At 35.9% G+C, this 25860-nt stretch overlaps 1 protein-coding gene across 4 annotated transcripts in view; it reads right to left on the bottom strand.

Moving 5' to 3' along the window:
• LOC113228638 (brain-specific angiogenesis inhibitor 1-associated protein 2) overlaps window positions 1-25860 on the bottom strand; it is an 84563-nt gene that overhangs the window by 23154 nt on the left and 35549 nt on the right. Inside the window, exons 1-2 of one of the 4 annotated variants that reach the window (XM_026461995.1) lie at window positions 14658-14776; window positions 14291-14512 (exon numbers count right to left, since the gene is read on the bottom strand). In XM_026461995.1, coding sequence (XP_026317780.1) covers window positions 14291-14335 — 45 coding nt within the window. In that variant the 5' untranslated portion in view covers window positions 14336-14512; window positions 14658-14776. Of the gene's footprint in view, window positions 1-14290; window positions 14513-14657; window positions 14777-25860 lie in introns of those variants that run through there. The other 3 variants (XM_026461993.1, XM_026461996.1, XM_026461994.1) reach the window with 3 other exon arrangements.

Raw genomic sequence — 25860 nt, 5'->3', positions numbered from 1 at the left:
CAGTACTTTTAGTTGCAGTAGAGCTCCTTGTATGGACGGGTAAAGGCGTAAATTACAGGCACTTGTCAACTTATGTCTCAGGATGACGGGCGCAGTGACAGTGCCCGATCTTTGCGATTTAAAGCTCTGAGTGGCACTGCTACTGTTATGGACAGGCGTGTCGCTTTCCACCAGGCGCACGACTTGTCCGTCCAATCACTTGGTTCAAAACAAATTTCAAATGCTTTCCGGAAAGATCTCCTTCTCAAGGAGATTTAGGAAGATCCTTTGAAATTTTTAAAATACATGATATAATCAGGTATTGGATTTACATAATACATGTAACATCCATATGTTATCCACACAGTTTTAATGAGCTTGTCGAAACCATGTTGGATTTAAATTGTGTGTTGTGTTTCCATGTGATGTTTATTGAAATTACAAAGGCTCGGCGACGCCTGTGCCGATGCGGTCGAGTAACTGTGCTGGGCTATTAGTCCGGCGGGACACGTCCGCTATACAACCTGTCGTGCAAATATATCCACATCAGATTTACGTGTTAACCGCCCAGAATTATAATCTACATTGATTGAACGACACCAAAACCTCCATAATAACAATGATACGTTGTGAGAGTTGGACTACAAAGTATTTGGGGATTCTAGTTGAGCGGTTACCTGCTTTTCCCTTATTCTTCATGTAAAGAAAGAACTTATGGAAATTTTCAAAGTTTTACAATTTCCGGTCAAATTTATTAATTTTTATTTAAAACGGCAACAATAAAAACGAATCAAAGAAGTAATTTGATTTATAACTCAACTTAAATTATACCCTAAAATGTTTTTTGAATACTCAAATAAGTATTGTCTGATTATTTTTTCGTGAAGCGTTTTCTCTCGTAACAAAAAAGGTGTGAAATTCGGTCGGTGATTTAGGCATTTGTTAAGCCATCTGCGAGGAACTTGTGACTTGTTAGGTGGTTGTCAGATGGTGACGCGTGTTTAAGCTACACACAACACTAAAACTTCGCTAACACTCGTGTAACTGAAGTTGTAGTGTCATGTGTCGCTACGACATTCGTCGCCGTATGTGACCTACCAATGTAAGCGTCCATTCGCAGAAGTAAGGTAATGGTGTCATTGTGTTCTCTGAAATCGCGATTTCGCGCCAATCACCCAAGAGCGTACTTACTCGTTATTTCACTTAGAAAGTACAAACACACAATAGGTGGTGTCTAATTGTTCAGACGACTTGCTTGTCAATACATGCCGTACCCAGAACAGTAACTTAAAAACTCTTTCTTTTTTACCGTTCAGTTTTGAACACGTAACACTTTTAAAAGCTTCCGTATAAATGTTTCACCAACATGTCATTAAAGCATACAAATGCTGTTACAAACGAGCGTTAATTTCCAAGTGCTCTGTCGTAGATTCCGAAACGTGGTAAAACAGCTCTCTGTTTTGTGTCTTGGTGCGTAATTAAGAAAATACTTCGTGTAGAGTAACTAATTTCAGCCGGTTCGAGATGAGACGAGACAGAGCCGTGATGGTACAAAATGTAGGCAATTACACAAACGACAATCAACGTTGTTACAAAGACGTCAGAGAGGGAAAGTCGGGTAACGTAATTACACAAATATGGTACGTTAGCACAGCGCAGCGCTACGACTGACGGAACGTTCACATGTTCAATCAATGAACGTTTGCTATTTGACGTATTAATTACAGCTTCAGTTGATGGTGAGGACACTAAATGTATTTGAAAGAACCTTTACGAAACAAGAAGGTCGGAAATTGAAGTTCACTTTACTTTTGCATTGCTCTGATTGTAAATAGACGAGCAATACAAATAAAATGTAAAATGTGGCTTACTTTGGCGTTTGTGACGCTCGTTTTTATGAATATTAACATCACACTCGCGGAGTAATAAGCATTAAATGTAATTTGTGCAAATATGAAAACGGCTCAGTTGCCCTTATTAGCTAAACGACACAGTTGCGCGCTGCGCTGTTGCCTTCCCTAAACACATACAGACATTAGATTTGATGGCACATGTTTGCTCGTAATATTGTAATTCAATAACATCGTAAATGGCCCAAAGTCTGCATCTCTTCAAATGCCGTATCTACTTTGATTGCAAGAAATGAAATTAAAATGTTCGTTATTACATTGTGATCAAATATGTTTACAAATTTCAGAAGCGAGTGCTTTTAATTGAAGAATTGTAAACAGCACTAAATTAACAAGATTATAAAGCGCTGTGTCAAACGCTAAGCGGATTGAGGAGCATAATTTACGTTTGTTTGCAACTCGCGACAGCCCGCCGCTGATAAAAATGTATTAAATTAAGCATATTTTGAATTTGAATTGTTGTTATTTTAAACAAAACCCCGTGTTATAGTTCTGTTTACCAAACTTAGACATTATTACATATTCCAACAGACTTACAGATATACAATACTTAAATGTAGGTTCAGCTTAACTCGACGCGCAGAGAATTACAATGATGCCTACAGCCTTTGCCATTGCACTAAAGCTATGTGAACATATATTTATTAAGTTTATTTGTGAATTAACTCCACTGGTTTTGTTATACGAATACGAAGACAAATACGAAGGTTGAACTCACAGAAAAAAATTTTGTCTAACCGGTGGGACTTGAACCCACGTCCATGCTGCTCCGTTGCATTGCTCTAACCATCTGAGGCACGGGTCCAGTTACCGAGTCGGCGAAATTCTCCTGTGTTTATTGTTATAGATCTTTGTATCGACTTTTCGGCATTTGTAGCCGCTAGTGACATCTAGTGAAAGATTTTTGAACAACTACGTAAACATGTCAAGTATATCTTCACAAAATTGCATTAGGTATTTCGTGTGTTATATACCAAGCAATTTCGGTAAGCAATAAAGTTTCATCTTATCTGAAAAGTTGATAAACATTTTTCCCTTTTCAAGTGAGTACGTAAAACTCCTAAAAGAGTATTAAGGTGTCTGTAAAAGAAAAGAAAAAAACGTCTTTATTGTTATACCTGTACAAAAGGGCGAGTGCGAGTTACGTTGGCATTTATAAAATAAATTTTCTTTGTATTTTGCGGAGCCCCTGCCGTGGGCGTATTTCTTTCAATTCTTCGAAACGAAAGAAACGAGCCTCTGATCAGGAACATCTGTTATTTTTTGATCTGGTCTAAACACGTTTCCGGAATAAAGAACAAGCTTCATTTTAATATTCTTTCATTATTTCCTAAAGTTATAGATGGTCAAATATTTGAAAGGAATCTTAAACCTTTTGGTCTATTAAATCAATTTTGCTTTGTAGCCCTCTTATAAGTTTTTTTTTCTTACTTGTTATTTAAATGCAGCTTTGTAAATATTTTTCATTAGTTTACAGTACGTATATTATACATATAAAAAATATACAGGAATGTTTAACACGTTTGCGAAAGCAAATAAAGTGAGACGCACAAATCTCATTTCTTTCCTGATTAAAAAAATTTGTCAGTTAAATATAATTTCATTTCATTGTGATTTTTTTTAGCAAGAGTGGCAGCAGTACGCCGCGGTCCTAATAACTGTCATCCAGATTTAATATCATATCTACCATTTTGTAAGGGTTTCAAACCCGGGAGGCAATTTCCTTCCTGAAATTGCATTTGTGCGAATACGCGCAAACTAACTACGTATGCGACCCAAAAGAAAAATTTTATTTATATTTTCTTACAGCCATAAGATCCAGGGATGTACACGCGTTTTACGACAAGCTTTTATATTGATGGCTTTATGTTCTCTTTTTCCGGTCGGATCACATAAATCTCGTGTCAAATAAAATTATGATGGAGTATCAACATGCATGCGGATACAACAGATATGCATAATATGATTATTAGTTTTTTTTTAAGTCATTTGCTTATTAAATATTCTAATTCTACCCTTATTTCACCTTAAAATTCGCTAATATAGCAAAACACAATTTATTGATATTCTTTTTTTGTGTATTTAATCTAAAAATAATCTACGTATTTCACATTGTCGTTATATTAATAACATTATTTATTTAAGTATCATTATTTATTGATCAAAGCGTAATAACAAAATTTCGAACTAAAATAATTAAGGTGCAATAAGACATGGCTGAAGATTAATTAAAAAGTAATTCTGATCGTAACTAACGTAATCGATATTTTTATAAAAATTGAGTTAATAACATATCTGGGATCTGCGAAACGAGCTCTATCGAGCTCTAATCGGCTTTTTAATATCATTACCTACTTTCAGTTTTATTGTTAAGCAAATATTGATTTTTTTTAGGTGACAATAAAACTTTAGATGACAATATATCGAATGTTACCTAAATGCAAATGGGTTAATTAAGTCAAGGAGGGCAGAATCGACCACTGACTTTGCTATGCTATAGTACCGGCACGCCATAATGGCCGCTTTGACATTTGTCCGATCATCAAGTTTCGTATTAATTCATAACTATGTTGAAGGAGCTAATTGCTGTACATTATTCTCAATAGTGACGTGCACTAAAATTTATGGAATGTATAAATTTTACGACACTACTCGGCGTTTGTTTTTTGAAATTTTTAAAAATGAATCCTAATACGATCGTCACTTTAGGATCGGTGGCCAGCACAACTATATATCTACGGCAAACTCGCGTCAAAGCTCTATGCAAAAGAAAGAGTTTCGAATTGACGATATATTAAGCAAACAGTTTTGTTTTCGTTTAAAACTTTTTAATCAGCTGCCCCTTGCAATACTAGTTATAAATCTAAAACTTATAGATTCGACTCGCATTTGATTATAAGTATATTTTTCAGTGATGAAACGAGATTTGACCTCACTATTGTAATCTGTCAAAACGGCCATCATAGGGTGCCGGTATTGTAGTCATCTGTATTACGGGGGTCAATCATCCTCCGTGACAGCTCCACCACATTTTTTTTAATATAGTTAAGTGTATTATATGTTAAAGTATATTATGTATTAGATGTTAAACCTGCATGTCATGACAACCCGCTGATGTGAAGGTGTGTTCTCATAATATTCCGAAACGCGTTCATCAGCCGGAGGTCGCGCTGACAAATCGACCTGCTTCCGCGAGGGACCCCGCCGTTACTCATTCGCACAGTGATTGAAGACCCACTCAAATGTATGGTAAAATGTATTATTAACATCTTTTGGATATTTAGAGTTGATAACGCTCACGATCATGTATGTTTTTAGACGTAATACAACTTTTCAACCCTGAGACGAGGAATGTGGTTAAATTGGAATGGGAAAATTATATGGTTTCTTACGTCTTATTTTCTTATGGGACATAACACTTTCATTAACATTTTTAGAATATTTAGAGTTGATAACGCTCACGTGGAGATGTTCGTAGACCTTAAAATGCCTTTTCAGCATTAAAAGGAGAACCGTGTCTAACAATATAAAATGGTTTATTACGTCACATAGTACGTGCACCCTAGATCGATATTATACGACTGCAATTCCCATGGATGAGTGATAAATAAATAATAAAATATAAATTACAATGTTTGTATTTGTTCGATCTTAATATCAATAATAATAACACACTAGTGGAGTTTTTTAATCAAAAAACAAATCAATATTATGATAGTAAAAACATCACTATATTCAAAATAAAATATTGCAACTCTGGTTGTACATAACCAAGTATCTACATAAATACTACAACTTAAATATTTTATAGTCATGGCAAGTTTTTTACCATGAAATGCTCAAAGAAATTATCACTAAGTTTTATTAAAATCTGCTTCAAAGATTTCTCCTAGTCTATATTACGACTTTGACCTTTATCGTCAATGAAAAGTGGCCGCTATCACGGGAGAGAAAGTTTAATAAAATCATAGTTAAGGTTTGCGACAGAAAATAAAGTGGTTTTGCTTTTATTTCTCAAGAGTCTCAGTATTAAAAAAAATTCGAAACATTAAACGGTACAATATTTTATTATTTTTATAATGAAACGAGAGAAAAATGTTGTCAATTTTATGGACTATCATTTTCATCATGATAATGTTTATTTTTAGCAGCCGTAGAGCTCCCTGTGAAAGGGTTCGCCCAGGGAAGTACTGCTCAGTGAAGTCATGCGTGGTAAGCGACACGCCTGTCCAACCCAATGCAGTGCATTTCAGAGCTTTACATCGCAAAGATCTGAGGGGCACCGCCACTACGATTGTCACTCTAAGACATAAGTCGAAAAGTCCCATGTGCCTGTAATTTCACCGGCACCCTTACCCTTCAAAACCAAATACGCAGCAATGCTCACATTACTGCTTGGCGGCAAAAATAGGTAAGATGGTAGTACTTCCCTGTATTAAATCTTTCACAAGAACATCTACTGCTACTAAAAAGGTTATTAAGGTTTCCTACTAGACGTACTTATATTGACAAATTGACATAAGGCTTAATTGATATTTCCCGAAAAGATAATAGATTACGCCCGCTGTACCCCCTGTGTATAAAATACTACGCTAAATGTCCTCCTTAATTACGTAGTGGACATGTCCAAGGTGAACCCAGTCCAAGTGCCCCCGGGGACTATGAACTTGGGCATTCTTATTCAAATAAGTGCGGGCAGCGATTTTCCCCTAGGAACCATTTTAGATAGACCAACCCGTCAAGTAAAATTTAGAGTAGATTTTTTTACATTCTTCTCATTCATTGTTATAGTCTTCTTTCTGGCGAGGTTTAAGGTCTTCGGTTGAGGACTTCACACGTTTTCCGAGGATTGTAAACGTCTTCGACCGGCGGGTTTCATCACGAAAAGCTCACGAATTATTTCAAATTAATATTTGCACATGAATTCAGAGAAACACAGAGTTGCGACCCCGACTTGGAACACACGGCCTACTTGCGTGGCGGTAAGTCAAACCATTAGACTACGAAGGTACATTCTTCATTTTAAGACAAATATCAAGGTATTTTTAGAATTCTTGTACGTCCCGTATCGATGTCGCTAGAATAATTACAACAATAATATATAATAATTTACTTTTATTCACGTACTTATAAAATATCGTATTGTATAATCAAGCACAAACAAAACAAAACAATAAGTAAAGCAGGCACTCCACCAACTCGTATACTCCCATCTTTATGATGATAACCTTAAATGGAACCAAATTGAGGGTTCACTATAATTTCCTATTACGTTATCCCCGAGGGCGGGCGGGCAATTCTTCTCATTGACCCAAGGAAATCACGCAATACACCACACGAACACAGACGAACAAACAGACAATAGCGTAATGACGAAAATTTACATTAGGCCGGTTTAATGTCGCGCGGCAATCTCATTTGGGGGAGGAAACCGGGGAGCCCACAACCAGTCAACTTTGACCCCCAGAAATTATCACTCTGTTACGAACGTGAGGTGTTAACGTAGGTCTATTTGGGATGGCTGTTATACATCAGCTATGACGCGACATCACAACATAGACAAATGAGTCGCATATCTCGAAGGCGTCGTCTATCAACAACCTTGACTTTCTTATTTCCTTAAGAGCGAGTGACTCGTACCGCGCAATTGAAGTAATGTGACACAATATGTAACAATGCACTATCATTACACCACGTGTGTAATCAGTGTATAAGTAAAAAGTTTATCAGCAAATACTGCCTCCATGGCCGAAAGGCTACCATGCCGGACTGCCACGCAGAGGTCCCACGTTCGATTCCCGAGCCGGGAGAAATATATATGGCCTACATTTATTTCTCTCGTGAGTTTGGGTGTAATATGTGGTTGTCTATGTGTGTGTCCATGGCACCCGCGACACAGGGTTTCCCTAGTGAGGCTATGTTGAGTGTGTACGTTATTATTATTAAATTAAGCATATATTGCTCGTGCTTACATGTAGAACAAATCAGCATTACATAAGAAATAGTAAATAAAAGATAGTATATACAAAATCACACATAACAACAGCACCGGAAATAAAGTTCCCGGAGGAATTTAACGGCTGCCTTCGTAGACATGACGCAAAAAAATATTTCGGACATCACTCATTTTTTCTGTCTTTTGTGTGCAGCAATTTGGTAAGAATCGTTCACTAACAAGACAATTATTTGAGAAATTGGGTATCTTTGGAATTAAAAGAACAATCTCTGTATAGCGGGAAATTAAATTCAGTAAATTTAATTACCAGGAAAAATACTGTTAGTGAAATTTGTGAGATTTCAAACAGAATGAAGGCAATTTATCAGCCAATTTTTGCCAAACCGAGCCCAAAGAAGCGTTTGCTGCGATTTGTGTCGGTAATTAAATTGAACCCCTACAAGGTTTGAATCAAAGAGGCAAATTAATTTTGTCCTCTTTTTATTTATCTGTTTTTAAGTCTTGCACTGCTGTTAAGCGAACGCCTGTCCATAGCAGTTGCAGTGCCACTCCGAGCCTTAAACCACAAAAAACTGTGCCTCTCTCCGTGAGGCATAAGTTGACAAGTCTCACGTGCCTGTTGTTTCACCAGCTCGTAAGGGCACTTCAAAACACGGCGGCAGAAAAAGTAAGGTGGCAGTACTTCCCTGGACGCACTCTTTCACAAGAAGTTCTACTGTTACTAAAATCTGTATCTATATCTGACGCTACTTAATTTATTCCTCTCTACTGATTTGAATGTAATTATGATGTCCAGGCAAAAAGACCCAACTTTCCCCTCGGATTTCCATTAAAGTGTTACGAAATAAAAACTGGAAAATTTACGATTGTCACGTACTTTGTTATCACATTTTTTAAATTAAATTGTGTTGTGATTTTTTGCTCTTACTCTCTGCTTGGGACGTGTTCTATGATATTACTATGAGCTTTTCGCTGTCAACTGCTACCTAAATTATGTTCTGTTACTTTAAATATTTTTTTTACACTTACCATCGCAAAATATTAAAAATAAAATTTTGTTTCTCATAAAACATGCACCATATAAATAAATATCATAAACCAATGAAAATATAAACGAATAGTTAAATTTAAATCATATTCAATCACAACAAACTCAGCTTAGTGAACCGGATAATCGCTCTATACGGTAAATTAATTTTCAATCATTCATAATTTTGAATGTTCGTGATGAATCTAATTGTATCATATATTATTTATTACAACAGGATGAAATATATGCATAAAAAGTATTTATAAATTTAATTTTAACAATTTAATTGGGCAATAATTGAACGAGAACATCGAAAATTAAATAACTGCTTAGAAGGAAGAGGGTAATTATTCAACGAAAATATTTTTGTATTTGCTCTATTAACGATACTTTTTTTGCCGAATTTCGTGGTACGCAACGCAGTGTACCTGTAATTAAGGCAATTAATTAAATTTAAATAGGATATTATAAATATTTCTTTATTATTTTTATCATATACTGCATATTTATTGTTTTATTATTGAAATCAATTCAATTTAAATATTGGCAATATTGATGTAAATTTGTTATCATGTAGACGTTCAATGACATTTCTAAATGATACATTTTTGTGTGCAATGTCGTAAGTCATATCGTCGGCGATAATACATTTACGCGTAAGTAGCATTGGTTTATGAGTTTCCATTTCAGTTATTTAGTGGCCAAATCAAATACGCGTAAATTTCTTAGCCAACAAATCAGCGTGATTTACGGAAATCTATTGTTATGAGTCCATAGATAACATAAATTAATGTAAAAATTAGAGTAGTAGTCATTGAAATAACCAAGTAATAACGTTAAATCCGTCTACTGTAAAATGTGGTTTAGCGCAGATACGAGGCTTTTACCAATAATATATACGCGGATTTGCATTACCCCCGACGATATCACAAAAATATTGACCATCAAGATACTCATATGATTTTAAGTTCGTATTTTTGTAAAGTATTTGTATTTGTTCGCACGTTTGTTAAATACTGACGTATTAATAAAATATATTAGTATTTATAGAGTTATAAGTTACACTAGCGCTACAGTACTTTTATGAAAACGTAATTTAAGTTAAGAAGAATAACACTTTTTGTGAAAAATAGAAACAGACATAATATTAATCTTGACAGACGTCTTCACAAAGTCACAATATTGCATATACAATAATAGGGGTCTGGTTTATGTTCTAAATATCCCATTTATGAGGTTTAAAATTATAGTGTAACCATAATGAGTGTAACAAAAACTTTAAAGGTTTGTATGTACAGTTAAATATATTTTTATATTCAGCTTCTGTGTACTTGTATGACAAAAATCCATGGTTTTAAACCCATTTAGAGTGTGTGCTTTATTATTATTATTTAGATTCTTTCAAACTACAAAATTAGAAATAATTATTGTAAGTGATAAATTTGTGTATAAATGTCTACGTACTTACAAAGAGCAACTCCTACTGTTTCTTACTAACTACTATTTGCTGGATAGCGCATAAGCAGATTAAATGTGTTGAACGGCGCGTTTGAATCGCGTTAACGCGCGGTGTCTGCGTAAAAAATACGCCGTGTGCACAGACTCTTATGTCTATGTATATGAAGACTTTGCAAGAGTTGATGTTGTGTGGAAGTACTGTTCGAAGGTGGAAAATGCACAGATAGCTAAATGCAGCTTGAGTATATCGATCATTAAAACGATAGTACGTCCCATTAAAGACTTGCATGTGTATTTAGCGACTAAATATAAAATTTATACGAAGTGTAAATATTTTGAAGACTTATTTATCAACTTCTCTAAGTCTTACAGTTAGTAAGTAACCTTGTAGTTCAGCTAAGGAACGAGCTATTATGATATATGAGGATTAATAAATTAAAAAAATAATAAATGGAAAGGCTCATAATTTTTTCAGTATGCCTATAGCGCACTAATGACGGTTATTCCTACCAACGTGGAAGCACAGCGAGCCCTTTCCGCAGTTGGCTACCCAGTTTGTAAGGTCAGGAGCCTTAGCGGCTTTAACTATTAATACTTTGTTATTTTTGCACAGTACATCCGAAATAATACTTAACTACCATATTATGATTTTTTTTTTATAATATCAAGTTACGGTACGAACAATTCATACGCCTGATGGCAAGCTGCACGCCTGTCCTTAACAGTTGCAGTGCCACTCAAAATTTTAAATCGCAAAAATCTGAGGGGCACTGCCACTGCGCCCGTCACCCTGAGACATAAGTAGATAAGTCTCATGTGCCTGTAATTTCACCAGCACCCTTACCCTTATAAACCGGAACACAGTAATGCTGACATTACTGCTTGGCGGCAGAAGTAGGTAAGGTGGTAGTACTTCCCTGCACGAACTCTTTCACAAGGAGCTCTACTGCTACTACTGTGATACCTAATTTATGATTGATCTCAATAAATAACTTAATAATATCCTTTCTTTCTTTGAAGTTTATCCCTTCGCAAACTTATAGTTTCAAGATATAACCTTTTGTTCTCGAAGTCTTTCAGCATTCTGCGGGATCCAAATATCGAATGCAATGGAATGCAAATACCGGTATTGAGATTATTCGGCGGGATTGCATTCCCTAGTACTGAGTTTATAAAATACAATAAACCTAATAAGGAATTATGAAATCCTAATTGGACCTTTAAATTATATATACAATTTATTTGAACATAGACAATGCAAAAATTTACATTGTATATTTTAAAATTTGACAATAATTATAAAACCCTCTTTCATTTATATAAAATGAGACATAAAAAATCCCCAAAAGTAATCAAACGAAAAGTTATTCCCAACGAATACGGATACCGTCGTAAAGAATGCAATAAATATACATATTTATACGATAATGGTATAATGGTTTTAGAGAGATCGGGTGGAACGCTCTTGCTAACATTTAACTTGTTTAGTTGACCGTTTGACCTTGACATTTTATACAGCAGGTGTATTAAAATTAATGAACAAATGAAACTCTTGCTTCGGTAACTATTATATCGCGCCCTTGATGTAGTTGGATCACACCTGCAAAATAACAACTTTTTGAGGGCTTCAAAAAAGGAGGAGGTTTTCAATTCGACTGTATTTTTTTGTGTATGTATGTTTGTGTGTGTATGTGATTACAAATAGATAAAAGTTCATGGAATACCATTTATTTGCTAAGTTTTATAGAAATCGGTTACCGGATTCAGACCCTAGTTTGCCACCTTTAGAGGTGGAATATTTTCTTCAAATTTAAATGTAACAAACTGATTTTTTTTGTGTGTATGTTACGATATGATTACATGAGGCTTTGTTGTACCAAGGATGCGATATCTTGATGTCTTTAGACTAAAAAATTGTACCGTGCGGCCAAATATTTAACAAACCTATTACGAGAGTTTTGTTTATAAATGTCAGATAGCGATTCCGAAAATACAAGTTTGCTGGACTCTATTGGAAATTCATAACATAATATACATATATATTATTTGATTATGTATAATACATTTGTTTTCACCTTTGCTGCATTGAGCTGGTTTTGAGAGAAACTTTTGTCGAGTAATGCTTTCTAATATGAAACTAAGAAGTATGGAAAGTTTGTTAAACAACATAGCATATTGTAGTCACAGAGTTTAGTTAAATATATGTTGACTGAGAGACTTCTCACGTTACCACTATTAGTTAACTCGTAAATATTTAAATAGGTTTTTGTTTGTTTCGTATGTTATTTGTCTCAATTTCAAGAATATTGTCTACTTATTATTAAGCCTTTCCAAAACTCAAGAAAAACGATATTCCTTTGAGGATTCGCTAATAACATTTCCCCTCACAAACACGGGATACACCTGTAATTTAAATATACTACTGTACAATAAAGAAATATAAATAAAGAGTAAATATACTGTATAACCTATAATTTAAGTATACTACAGTAAACATTTTTTTAAATTGAAAAGTTGATATTTTTGATGATCAGAACAATTTGGAGGTAATTAGACCAAGGCCAAAAGTATATATATCTCCTATGTAAGCATATATTCACTTTCTTTCGAGGCTTTGTTCATATCACTTCGCTGTCGCACACTTAAGGCAGGCCCGATCACACTTTGCAAATTAGTTGTGTTATAAGAGGTTATTTACAAAAATATATTACGAATTTGTACCAATGTGTGAAAATCAAAATGTTAAATCGCATCATTAATGTTGTCCAAAGCTATAGCATCGGGACGGCCGTCATCTGTATCACGATAGTCTGTGCAATGCCCTCTGTGTTCCTGATCGTCGTTTTATATCCAATAAATTTAAATATTAACCGCTTCCTTACCTACCTATGATATCCTTTGTTGCTCATTTAAAGCGCTGCATTGGTCTTTGGACTTTTGATAAACCGTAGGCTAGAAGCTTAATAGACGTCTATTGATTTGATGTGAATAAATGTTTAAAAAATGTGTGATTACAGAGAGACGATATATCCCTCTCGTATATATTTTATTTTATAGTATTCAGTCCGGAAAACAGATTGGTAGTCAACAGAGGAATTGTAAATAATACCGCCAACGCTTTGCCGGACTTGTGACGTGAGAAGTTAAGTGTCCCGTGTTATTCAACACCGGAACTTACCATCAGTTAGCATTATGTATATATATAAATATTCAGTTATTAGACAACTATGGTAACATTCACATTTATCAAAATCTTTGACATTTATTAACTTTTCGATTGTTTTTAAAAATTATGGTCAAATTGTAGAGACACAATACTTCCATTATTGATTCATGCATATTATGTACATTTCAAGTTCATAATTTAATCAGTCTTATAGGTTTCGATAGGAGAATTTTAGATTATTTATTGATTGGAACCTTGTTAAGTTTGATAAAGAATCTGTTACCATTCTGTTAAGTTTTACTTCAAATTACGTCACAAAAGGAATTCACATGATTTTATGTATCTAGCTGGAGTTATTTCGACGGTGCTTTTAAACGCCACTCAGATATAAAATATGGAATGCACATTTGATTTTGAGATAGGAACCTACTCTACTAGCTAGATATCTACGACTACTACATAGATATCTAGATAGATGCCATTATTTTTGAGAGTTTAATAAAATGCACTTATTCTTTTATTGCAAATATAAAACATATTAACTACGAATTTAATTGGAACCGTTGCCGTCGTTACTTATCATTCGAATTAGGATTACCTTTTTGCTGATGTAGCAATGTCATGGCATCTGATAGGCAAATACTTAGTTCATTTCTTAGTCATAATGCTATAAATAGGCTATGATGATTTCAACAAAATAATACAAATACGAAACGAAATTGGAGGCTGACAACAGCAAAATACACCTTACACGTATACTTAAAAATAGTAATAAATTGTCGTATTCGTACCTTGTATATGCCATCGACAAGTTTAGTAAGTTCTTCAGTCTCCATGGCGGGATAGTTTCAGCAAAACAGGATCAACAGTCACACGTGATACTCATCGGTAAACTTTTTTATACACAAGTCAAGTTAGACTTTAACACCAAAACACAAAATTCACATTTCTTTCATTCGTTGTTTTCTTGGCGGCTTAATCACTCAAGCAAACCAACTCACTTTCGAAGACATCTGAAACAAAAGAAAATCGGATTACTTTCCAAGTTTAAATTTACAAACAAAAGTTAAATTAGAGCTTGTTTAATAATTGTATTGGCTAGCTATAGTAACTTGATATTATAAAAAAATAACAGTTTTAAAGAAGTATAATAAACACCTGAGATATATCGTAATATGAACATGAAGGCGTGCGTCCGGTGCGCGCCGTTCTACTCGAATCACCTATCGCCTCGAGTCGAGTATCACACGAATGTCGAAGTTTAGTAATACGAGGCAAACGAACGGCGGGCGTATTCTGTGCCTACGCAATGCATTCTCGATAGACACTAGATTATGCTGTTCGATAGGCAAATAGCTGATGGTATGCGAGGAATTTATAATGCAATGCAGTGACGAAAAAGAAATATGTTATAGAGCGGAAAACATCTTGATACGACACGAGCAGACACTGAATTTAAAAGCTATTTTGATCAATAAATAAAGTTAATAGTAATGTTATTTTAGATCTGCCTTATAGAGGTGATTGGTGAAATTACGTCGGGTGCAGAAGCAGTGTTCGTCCGATCTTTGCGTTTTAAAGCTCTGAGTGGCTCTGCAACCGTTATGGACAGGCGTGTCACTTACCACTCAGGCCAACGCGACGTGTTCGTCTCGTCACTTGGTATTATAAAAAAAAAGATCGAAAGTAATATATTTTAAAAATAAGTGACATTATATACAAGTTATAGAAGAAACTTGTCTTAACTTTGAGTTGCCAAATTCGGTAACACCGTAACAAAACATAAAGTAATTAAGTAAAACACGATGTTTTACACCGCTTCTTAAACTCTTTTCAGAATATGCGGTCTATCAGTAAGCGCCCGAACTTTACTGTTAGATAACTTCTTACGCTTAGCTTAACAAGTTAAGCTGGAATTTGGTGCGGTCACTTCCAAATATCTCTCGGCCATTGACTGTAAAATGATCTCTATAATGTCAGGTAAATTGCACAAACAAACTAAATTACCATTTTCAATTGTTTCGCTCCAGGCATTACGATTGTAATTTCCATAGCATTTCCAGTCGCGGAGAATTAATTGCAAAATAATCTTTTGATCAAAAAATAAAAAATAACGCCGTCGGCTGCAGAAAGTTCGTGTCGAAAAGGAGTGTTACGAAATATTTTTCATCAATGTCACAATAGCAATTTAAACAGAAATACTTATAACTGTGCATAGTATACATGTAATTTGCGTGGCAGGTGTTACCTACGCGTAGACGTGAACACAATGGAGAGCCTAAAATTATTCACTTTCATTTTCATTGACGCCTACTGGCTACCTTATCTATCAGGGTTCTTGAGGTTTTATGACTAACTCTGACTGAAGTCGCCTTTTAAACAGAGACGTCAAGCTATATTTTCGAAGTATAAATAAACATGCACATCAAATTATACTGAGTAGTACCTTGCACACGTGTCTTGATACAACTTTAGTAGTAGCCCCATATCTTTCTGCGTTAGTTTTGATTGTAGTGACCCTCCCTACCGACCTTTAGGGTATAAAAGAAGGGCACTATGACCTGACCATCTAAGTCAGATCCTAACCCCGGATTAGCACGTTTGCACGCACTTCATCCGGTTGTCTGTAAGGCTTAGTGCCTTAGGTGAGCCGCCCCGGGTGCACGTACAGCACCCTCCCTATTTTCCAGATAGGTACTGGAGCTGTAGGCACGCTCACTTCCTGTCGCGCTCCACACGACTAACGGTTGTAACTCTTAACTTAGTACTTTAGTAGCAGTAGAGTTCCGTACCCATTTCTGCCGCCAAGCAGTAATGTTGCGTTCCGATTTTGAAGAGTAAGGGTGCTGGTGAAATTACAGGCACATGGGACTTGTCAACTTATGTCTCAGGGTGACGGGTGCAGTGGCAGGCCCCTCAGGTCTTTGCGATTTAAAGTTCTAGGCGGTACTGCAACTGCTGCGGACAGGCGTGTCGCTGACCACCAAGCATACGACTAGTTTGTCCCATCACTTGCTTTTATAAAAAAAAAAAACTAAAAATTTGCCGTAACTAACGTAAACGACATTTTTAGCGAAATTAAGTTATTAACATATCAGCGAGATCAGATCTACAACCCCCTCTATTGGTTTTTAATTTTTTTTGTTTAGTTTCAGTTTTATTGTTAAGCGAAATCAGCGTAATTGACCTTTTTTTTAAGTGACAATAAAGATATAGGTGCCAGTATCTCGACAGTTACCGAAATGCAAATGCGTTAGTTATGACAAGGAGGGGATACTTTACGAAAATAGGAATACAATATATTCATGTTGCAACGCTAATTTAACAACATTAAAACGAAACGAATTCAAATAAAGTCAACAATAAAGCGTTACGTCAACGTGGCGTATCGAAAATCGCTGTCTGTGCCGTAGGCGGCACTTAAGCATCGGCAGCTTTCAACGATCCTAAATACTTTTACTTTCTAAATCTTTATAAATTATTTACCTGCATTTCATGTAAATCTTATCGTTACGCTCCACCAGGCAAATAAGCGGTGGTCGTATAAATCTGCATAATTACGTAAAAGCTTTATGCACTCCGCTAAAGTGTTAATCGTATGCATAGCCCGTCTCCACACTGAAGTACTCTTAATGGCAATTCATAACAGATTTAAAGTACACGCATGATTTGGTATGTTAAATATTCAAGATTCCTGAAACTTAAAGAAGATGGTATTAAGTAAGCATTTCATATTTCCGCCTTTTTGCGACTGTCATACCGGTCGTAAACGGCGACGACGTTGAAGAAAAGGATTTTTATTTTTTAATACTTACCAACGGACGGAGCTGTGCCGGTCTCCAACAAAAAAGAACTGAAACTACTCGTATCTCCAACTTTTTTCCCGCGTCATATGGTGAGGAAAATATAAAACACAATATCAGAGCGGTACCGTAACTTCATTTTGAAGAAAAGAGATTTGCGCCGCGACCCCACCCGCCCAACACGCCCCTTGCATATGCATCCGTACGGCGAGCGTCTTCCATTCTATTCTTTCTTCCTCGGGCATAATACAAGTGTGCGAGTCGGCTGCTTATTTCACTTGGAACTTGTTTAGCGCGGATTGAACTTGTTGGATCCGGATTTGGGAGTTGCGAGGCCTCGTAAGCAAACAGACAAGGGTAACAAAGTGGGAAGCAGTCGTGTTATCTAACGGGTGAGTATTGGTCCTGGAAAGATTCCTCCTCGAGCTAAGTAAACTGAAAGTCGACTTAGAGTTTTTTTTTATTTATAAAGTTTCCTGCTTTGTCTTTGAAAGTTTTCGCTCTGAATTCATGATATTCGATTTTACAGGATTGTAAAAGACACGACTAAACTTTTGAGCCTTTATACCAAGTGGAGGAATAATATAGAACGCGAGGATAGATGAATTGGCATAAAACTGTCGCATCTTGGCGGCGCGGCGGCGGCAAGAAGATGATCGTTTTGCTGACGAGGCTTGTTATCCTGAATATAATACTCGTATGCGACTGCAAGTCGGGGCTGAATAATCATATTCTAGTCAGACTGCAGCTTTGCTTAGACAAATCGAAATACGATGTTAGAGTAAAATTTTGACATAATGATACAAGTGTAGGTATTTTGTGGTTTTACTTCATTGAATTTGTCACGTATTCATGGACGATAGTTGGGTTTGATTTATGCCAGGATGTTGAAGCCATTGTACGGACAACGGCACATCAGACTACGGAACTACACTCCACTACTACTCCAGTGCAACGGAACAAGATACGTCAATGTGTAGCTTGATGTGCTGGCGTGTGTACCTATTTTCCGTTTACTAATCAAGAGGAACTTATGTTTTGTAAAATCACTTATAGGCAAATATTGAATAATGCTTCGACAACAGTAGCAACAGCTTTAGTAGCAGTAGAGCTCCTTGTGAAGGAGTTCGTCTAAGGAAGTATTGCCACCTTATCTATTTCTGCTACCAAGCAGTAATGTTAGCATTACAGTGTTCCGTGCTGTACAGTGCTGGTGAAATTACAGGCACATGGGACTTGTCAACTTATATCTCAGTGGCAGCAACCCTCAGATCTTTGCGATTTAAAGCTCTGAGTGGCACTGCAACTGTTATAGACAGGCGTGTAGCTCATCAGGCGTACGACTTGTTCGTTCCGTCACCTGATATTATAAAAAAAATAAATTGCCTAGTGGTGATTGACAATGTGGTCGAGAATGGTTATGACATGCTTACACCTAAAACGTGCCTTTGGATTTGACTACGAATAATGTAATACAGCAACATACCCATACTATACGAAACACAACGCAACTTGGGCAACAACGAGCAATCCCTATAAACTGAACTGATGTTGTCTCGACACGACGTGATCATTACGTAGATTCGAGATCCGACCCTACACTACATACGTATGAAATCATTCAACTGTCACTCGTACTTGGACTTACGGTAATGAGATTCCCAATCACTCCTGGGAAATTCGCATAATGTGTCCCCTCATAATTTGTTGCTAGACTGACGTGATTTCCTTTCAATTATACAGAAGCTTTGTGTGTAAACTGAACCATTAATTCATTTGCTTAATTGCTTTTCAATTGTTTGGTAATTTATTATATTACGCGTAATTTTGTTAAACAATTTTCTAAATCCCAAAATGATTACATCGTCCTTGGTTTTGAAGCAACGTGACACAGTTAAAGTATCGTATGCTATAACTCTACAAATAACGGTAGCTTAAGTGACGTTGTTATTTACATCCCAAAACCGCTGTCTACAATCCAGGAAGTGCCATTAATCAAACAAATACGGCAAACTAAAACTGAGTAACTTTAAAGGGAGCACGCATGGCGGCCTACAAAGGGGGTCTCAGTCCCCATAATCCCTGGAAAGCGACAAATCATTACCCCTTGATTGTTGCAGTTTGCAGGCGTCCACACTGAATACCCCGAACGTGCGTGCCTGTACCTGACAACTTGCAAAATTGGATACCTTCGCGAATAATTTAGAGATGGGATTCTAGTCGATGTTTGTTAACGATTTCTATTTTGATGACACTATAGTTGAATATTTTTGTGTTAATTCTGATCGAGTATATATATATATTTATTGTTCCTTACTACTAACTTAAGCATAATATAAAATAAAATTAAGGAAAAATAAACTCAAATGATCTTTATTTTATGGGTGCGGAAATTATATTCGATTAAACTCTAATACTCATTCGTAAGGCAGATTCCCCTGAGAAAAATGAGTAAGAAACTCTAGGAGTTGCTCTTTGCAAGAAAACATTTGTACGCTTTTATTATGTACAATATTTATTTCATATACTCAGAAAAAATAAAGCAGAAGAAGTAGATTTTTTTATAATGTCAAATGACGGTACGAACACGTCGTGTGCCTGATGGTAAGCTACACGCCTGTCCATAACAGTTGCGTGCCAGATGGGCACTGCCACTGCGTCCGTCACCCTGAGACATTAGTCCCATGTGCCTGTAATTTCAAGAGCACCCTTACCCTTCAATACCGGAACACAATAATGCTGACATTACTGCTTGGCGGCAGAAATAGGTAAGGTGGCAATACTTCCATGCAAGAACTCTTTCACAAGCAGCTCTACTGCTACTAAATTGAGGAAAGTTTGTGCACCAAAACACATACAAACCAATATTCGTAATCTCAAATTAATTTTCAAAGTAAATATCAAATTAATTTTCGTACGTAAATTAAGAAAACTCAGAGGTATTTAACAGCCTGGATTCGAACCAACGATCTCTTGCTTAAGAGGCGGTAAGTTAAACCATTAGGCTACCACAGTTTATTAATTAATAAAATTACATTACAATAAACTAAAATTATTGTTATTTAATTTTTAAAATGATGAATGAACAACTTTTATTTTCAAGTTTTTATTATATAAGAGTTCATTCATTATATAAATAATGAATGAAATAAATATAATAAATATAATAATAAAATAAAATCATATTATAATATTTATTCCATGGAAGCTTTAGATGTTTTCCCCCCAAGCATTACATTACCTAATTATTTGTTGATCGGCACTCCCTAGACCCGTTGGATAGAGATTTAAATCCTCTTTATAGCTGCTTTAAAGCCAATTACCCGGCAAACGATATACGAACAACCAACATTATTAAAAATTATTTTCTTATAATTTTATATATATCTATCACCACTCCTTACGCTTCGGGTTTATTTAGATTTAGGTTAGGCTGGCAAAGACAAAATTAATGAAATAAGAAAATATTTTTTTAATTTTTGAATCTTCTAATTTTTAAATCCTAATATTATTCTCTTTATTACTTTTATTTTTACCTAATCACGGGTAACTGGACTTAAAAGATCGTACGTCAAAACTTACATAGAGTATTTTCAGAAACAGATATTCTAAAGATTCTATTTTTACCAATAAATATTTCCTTTAGAAAAAATACACCTGGATACCGTTATGCCTATGCATACAAGTAGCAAGGGTCCATTGTAGCACTCGCTACTATATCGGTAATCTTAAAGGCTATTATTGTGGCGACAACAAAGCTTTAATATGGAACCCTAAGCCACCATACATTTCAATAGTATTCCATTTTAAAAGGAGATAAAGGCATAAAGGGACTTTCTAGGAACACTACTATTTCCATAGATGTTCTGTTATATATATATATATGAGTAATAAACAAGTATTTAATTCCAAAAAAATGTCACCTGATGGTAAGTGACCATTTGGTTATAGATATGGAATGCCGCATAGAAAGTGTCTAAACTGGTTTAATATTATGAAATTTATGTTTTATGTCTTAGGACCAGGTATCGTATTTCTAATTTTATTAAGTAACAGGTACAAAACACACAAAGGGTAAAGCTGTAATGTAGCCTGATAAAGTACTTAAATTATATCTATGAAAGGTAAGGTAATAATTTCATTTGTCAGTGATTAGAAGATACTTATAAATAAAGTTTATTGACTGACTAATCTAGTTTTGTTCGCGTGCTATGCTAATGTAAAAAGTACTTCAAAATCAAACTTTAGCTAGATACCCTTTCGTTAAAACATTGGCGATGAGATTTAAGGTATTTAGAATTTCAGCATTACTTGCCGACCCAGGTGACCAAATATTTAACTTTTGAAATAGACGTGACATGTGTCGGCCATACACCGCAGACAGAAATTATGCGATGTTTGTAGAGACAGCGAATATTCACCTCAACGGGAGTTCACATTACCTAGTGCCACGTGCGCCAAATTGTTCAGTTTCATGCACGCTCTCGATCCATGAAAGTACTCAGAAGATACACTTTAATTTTATGTTTCTATGATATGGCTATAATGAGCATAGTACAAAGTAAATAAAATTAATTTTTGTGCGAAATATTGCACGAACAAAGGATAAACTTTATCGAATTGGATATGCTTTCTATGTTTGATTGTAGAGATTGCACTATTACAAGTTCTGTTAGCTGCGATATTATAAAATCACTCATAGTCAAATCACGAATTTCCAAGCGTAAAATACCTATGTTTTAGGATGTAGAGATTCTTCATATAAGGCATAAAAATTTACAACCATGCACGAGAAAACACTTCCTACTTACCATAGCTGCTTAGAACCTCAATTTACCTACAGTACTTATAATTTACACACTAAATAATAAAAAAACCAATATACTTATTTAATAAAATTGTTTAGTCTCTTCATAATTAAGCGTCGATAGCCATTTAATTAGTTTCTTCTTAACTTGGAATCTATTTAAAGTAAAAATGTTTACAGTTTAGTCATACTCATAATCTTTATTGCATTAATGTTGTAGCACATAAAGGTCTTAAGAGCTAGTGGCCATTCTCAATATGAGCCCTGTAATGGCATAGCAAAAACACAAATACAAAATCTTAGATGTTGATAAAAATGTATTACATATTAACAAATGGGATACACTACATCTTATTTAATAATAAATAAAATATAAAATTAGTAAGATGGATTTTTATTTCATAATATTTAGTAACGGGATTAATAAGTTATGCGCCTGATGGTAAGCTGTAGCTTATGTGCTTGTCCATAACAGTTGCAGTGCCATTCAAAGCTTTAAATCGCAAAGATTTGAGGGGCACTGCCACTACGCCCGTCTGCCTGAGACGTAAGTTGACAAGTCTCGTATGCCTGTAATTTCACCAGCGCCCTTATACCCTTCAAAACCAGAACACAGAATGCTGGCATTACTGCTTGGCGGCAGAAATAGGTAAGGTGGCCGTACTTCCATGCACGAACTCTTTCGCAAGGAGCTCTACTGCTATTAAATTAAATTTGAACTAATAATAATCCTTTAAAAGTTAGTTTTGTCGATTTTATTGCACAGTCTTGAACTCTGAGCATGGAATTATCGACTAAAAAAAGCTGTACGATATTGTACTAGGTGACTGACGGGAGCATTTATTAGATCTACGTGGAGTGGTGTTTTTGTCCAATGGTAATGCAGGCTGGCGACGAAGCACATCATATATATTATAGTTCACTTATCGTAAGAAATCTACAGAGTAAAGTGTTTTTTATTCTTATTTAATCGGAATTACCCCAGTTTAGGTGAGCTAAGTTGCGTCGATACGCGCCCTGCAGAGGAGGGTTTGTGTAAACGTTTTTTAGACGAGACTGTGGTTAATACCATTTGTAGGCACCGCGAGCCGTCGATGTGATGCGTTTGCTCAATTGGCGAGAAATTGCGACGCGACTAAACTAGCGGAAAATTGGCGATATCGTTAATATTCACCCGAAACCGGCGGTTCACGTGGCGACTACAAATAACGAGCAGACAGCCCCCATAGATTTATGCTCTGTCGTTTAAGGTGATATATAGGCCTCACCCACCCACCGACCGCCTGTCGAAGAACGTCTCAAGTAACCGTTTATAGTTACCCAAGTGATACATTTTAATCCTCTGCGATGCACAGTTAATACTCCTAACTAAAAAAAATAGCGGTGCCGGGGCAATTCCCGTAGCCAGTACGTTGAGACGCCTTGCATCGAACCACCCATATTAATAGGTTTTTGGTATTAATGACGGGAGTATGGCAGCAGTTCACGCTTGCCGTATCTTCTTCCACCCACTACTTAGGAAATAAGTATAGCTTAAAATTGACGTGAAAAATATTTTTAATTCGATCAATGAAGAAGCTTAGCCAAACGAGAATAAAATACATTATTGATCAATAATTACTTTTTATAGTGTTTTTATTTCAATAAATACAGATTTGAAAGCCACATTTCAATCTACCGTCAACGTTTATCCCACTCACCATGATTGAACCTTCCCGTTAGACATGGCAGTTCAGATATCAGGAGCATATCGATATCATCTAAAGAACGGTCAATTTCGTAGGCGTTTCGTCGTCAATGGCTTTCGCCAAGAAATAAAATCAGGAATAGTAATAGCTTGGCTTGCTCTAAACTAAAATCTACCTTCCAAGTTGGAAAGAAATAGTATGAAAATACGCTGAATAACCAGAACATAAACAACACCCCCACTAAACCATGCCCGACTGACCGCAGGTTTACACCTCAGCCAATATCAGCGCCATCCTGAATGCATTCCACTTTGCTCTCAACATCGTTGCGGCAAAAATGTACCTAAGTACGTTGAGCTGCCGGAAAGATTATAATATTTAAATTAGCAAAATATCAGCTCCGAATAATAACAATACAATATTAATAACGCACACACTCAATATAGCCCCGCACTAGGGAAACACTGTATCGCGGGTGCCATGGACACACACATAGACAACCACAAATTGCACCCTAACTCACGAGAGAAATAAATGTATGCCATAAAAATATTTCTTCCGGCACGGGAATCGAACTCGGGACCTCTGAGTGGTAACCGTGCGGCATGGTGACCGTTCGGCCACGGAAGTAGTTAATAATATTTGCCACTTCCAAAGTTGATAGCCATACAAAGGACGAAAGCTACCAGCATTTTGGTCACTTTATCGCGGAGACAGGTATTCAAGTTTTAGTGTATGTTAATTTTATCTGTCATCTATCAGTAGGTAGGTAGGTTATCTATCAGTAGTCCGAAATGACATTATCCAGAAATAACGTTTGGTCGAAATTTCATAACCTCGAAAGCAATTTTGAGAGGAAAATGTATTTTTCTTTTAAACCTAACTTAATCTAACCTAACCTAACATAATCGTGTCTTTGCGGTAAACGTTCAACAAATCCTGAAAGAACAAAAATGTTATAATTCGGTGTAATGAAAATTCGAACAAACGTTATTTCGGACAAAAAAAATTTCGACTTTGTGATAGGTTACCGTATGTTAACCTCTTGTATCGTTATGGGTAATAAAATTATTAGATTTAAATTATTTTAAGTAAATATACTATTCCTTTCCTGTAGGAACGTCTGGAGCACTCTGGGAACAATTGGCGAGTACCTTATGCCGATTGGCAAATTCGTTTACCATGATGACAAACATTATACTATATGTCATCGATACGATAAGGAAGAAGAAAAATTATTAGATTGGAAATAACGCAGTGTGCGCGTTATTTCCAATCACAGCCCCTAGCTAGGGAAACTCTGTGTCGCGGGTGCCATGGACACACACATAGACAACGACAAATTACACCCAAACTCACGAGAGAAATAAATGTAGGCCATACAAATATTTATCCCGGCTCCGGAATCGAACCCAGGACCTCTGTGTGGCAATCCGGCATGGTAGCCGTTCGGCCACTGGGGCAATTAAAACTGAAATGAAACTATTTTTTTCTAATCTACACCACGTATATTTGCTTATTCAAACAAACCAACGTTTCTGACTCTTTATAGGTCCCATGGTCAGTCATCCGTGATTATGAAACGTTAGCTGTTTGAAAAAACAATTACACGCGATTTATAGTTCCGAAAAAACAGTTTCATTTCCAATATGTAACAATCGCGAAATCCTAAGGATTCTATAAATTATTAAATTTGAATAGATAATACAATTTACCGTAATTGTTACATAAAATTACGCCACTCAGCGGGAATCTCGTGTACCCATTTCTAACCGCTGACGCGCGTATAATGTAATAATAAAATCGTAACATAATCGAAACGCTATTTCAGCAGCCTCTGTCTGAAAGAAATATAGCAGACATGTGCAGAGTTCATAAAATATACGGTATCTTGACAGGTCCCGAGAAGCCTCAGGAAGGTCTAAGTAACTTTCTCCGGGACGTTAAGCCGTTCGCCAGGAAATTCGGTGACAAAAATATTCCAGTCATGTAGTGGTCCCTTGTTAGCGCCCCGAAAATACAAGAAAATTTCCCCTTCTGACACGGCTTGTTTCTTAAGATGG

The sequence above is a fragment of the Hyposmocoma kahamanoa genome, unplaced genomic scaffold, assembly GCF_003589595.1.
Source record: "Hyposmocoma kahamanoa isolate Upper Pololo Valley unplaced genomic scaffold, ASM358959v1 232, whole genome shotgun sequence".
NCBI lineage: Eukaryota > Metazoa > Arthropoda > Insecta > Lepidoptera > Cosmopterigidae > Hyposmocoma > Hyposmocoma kahamanoa.
Note: the sequence above shows the minus strand (reverse complement) of the source record. Positions and strands in the feature narration are given on the sequence as shown.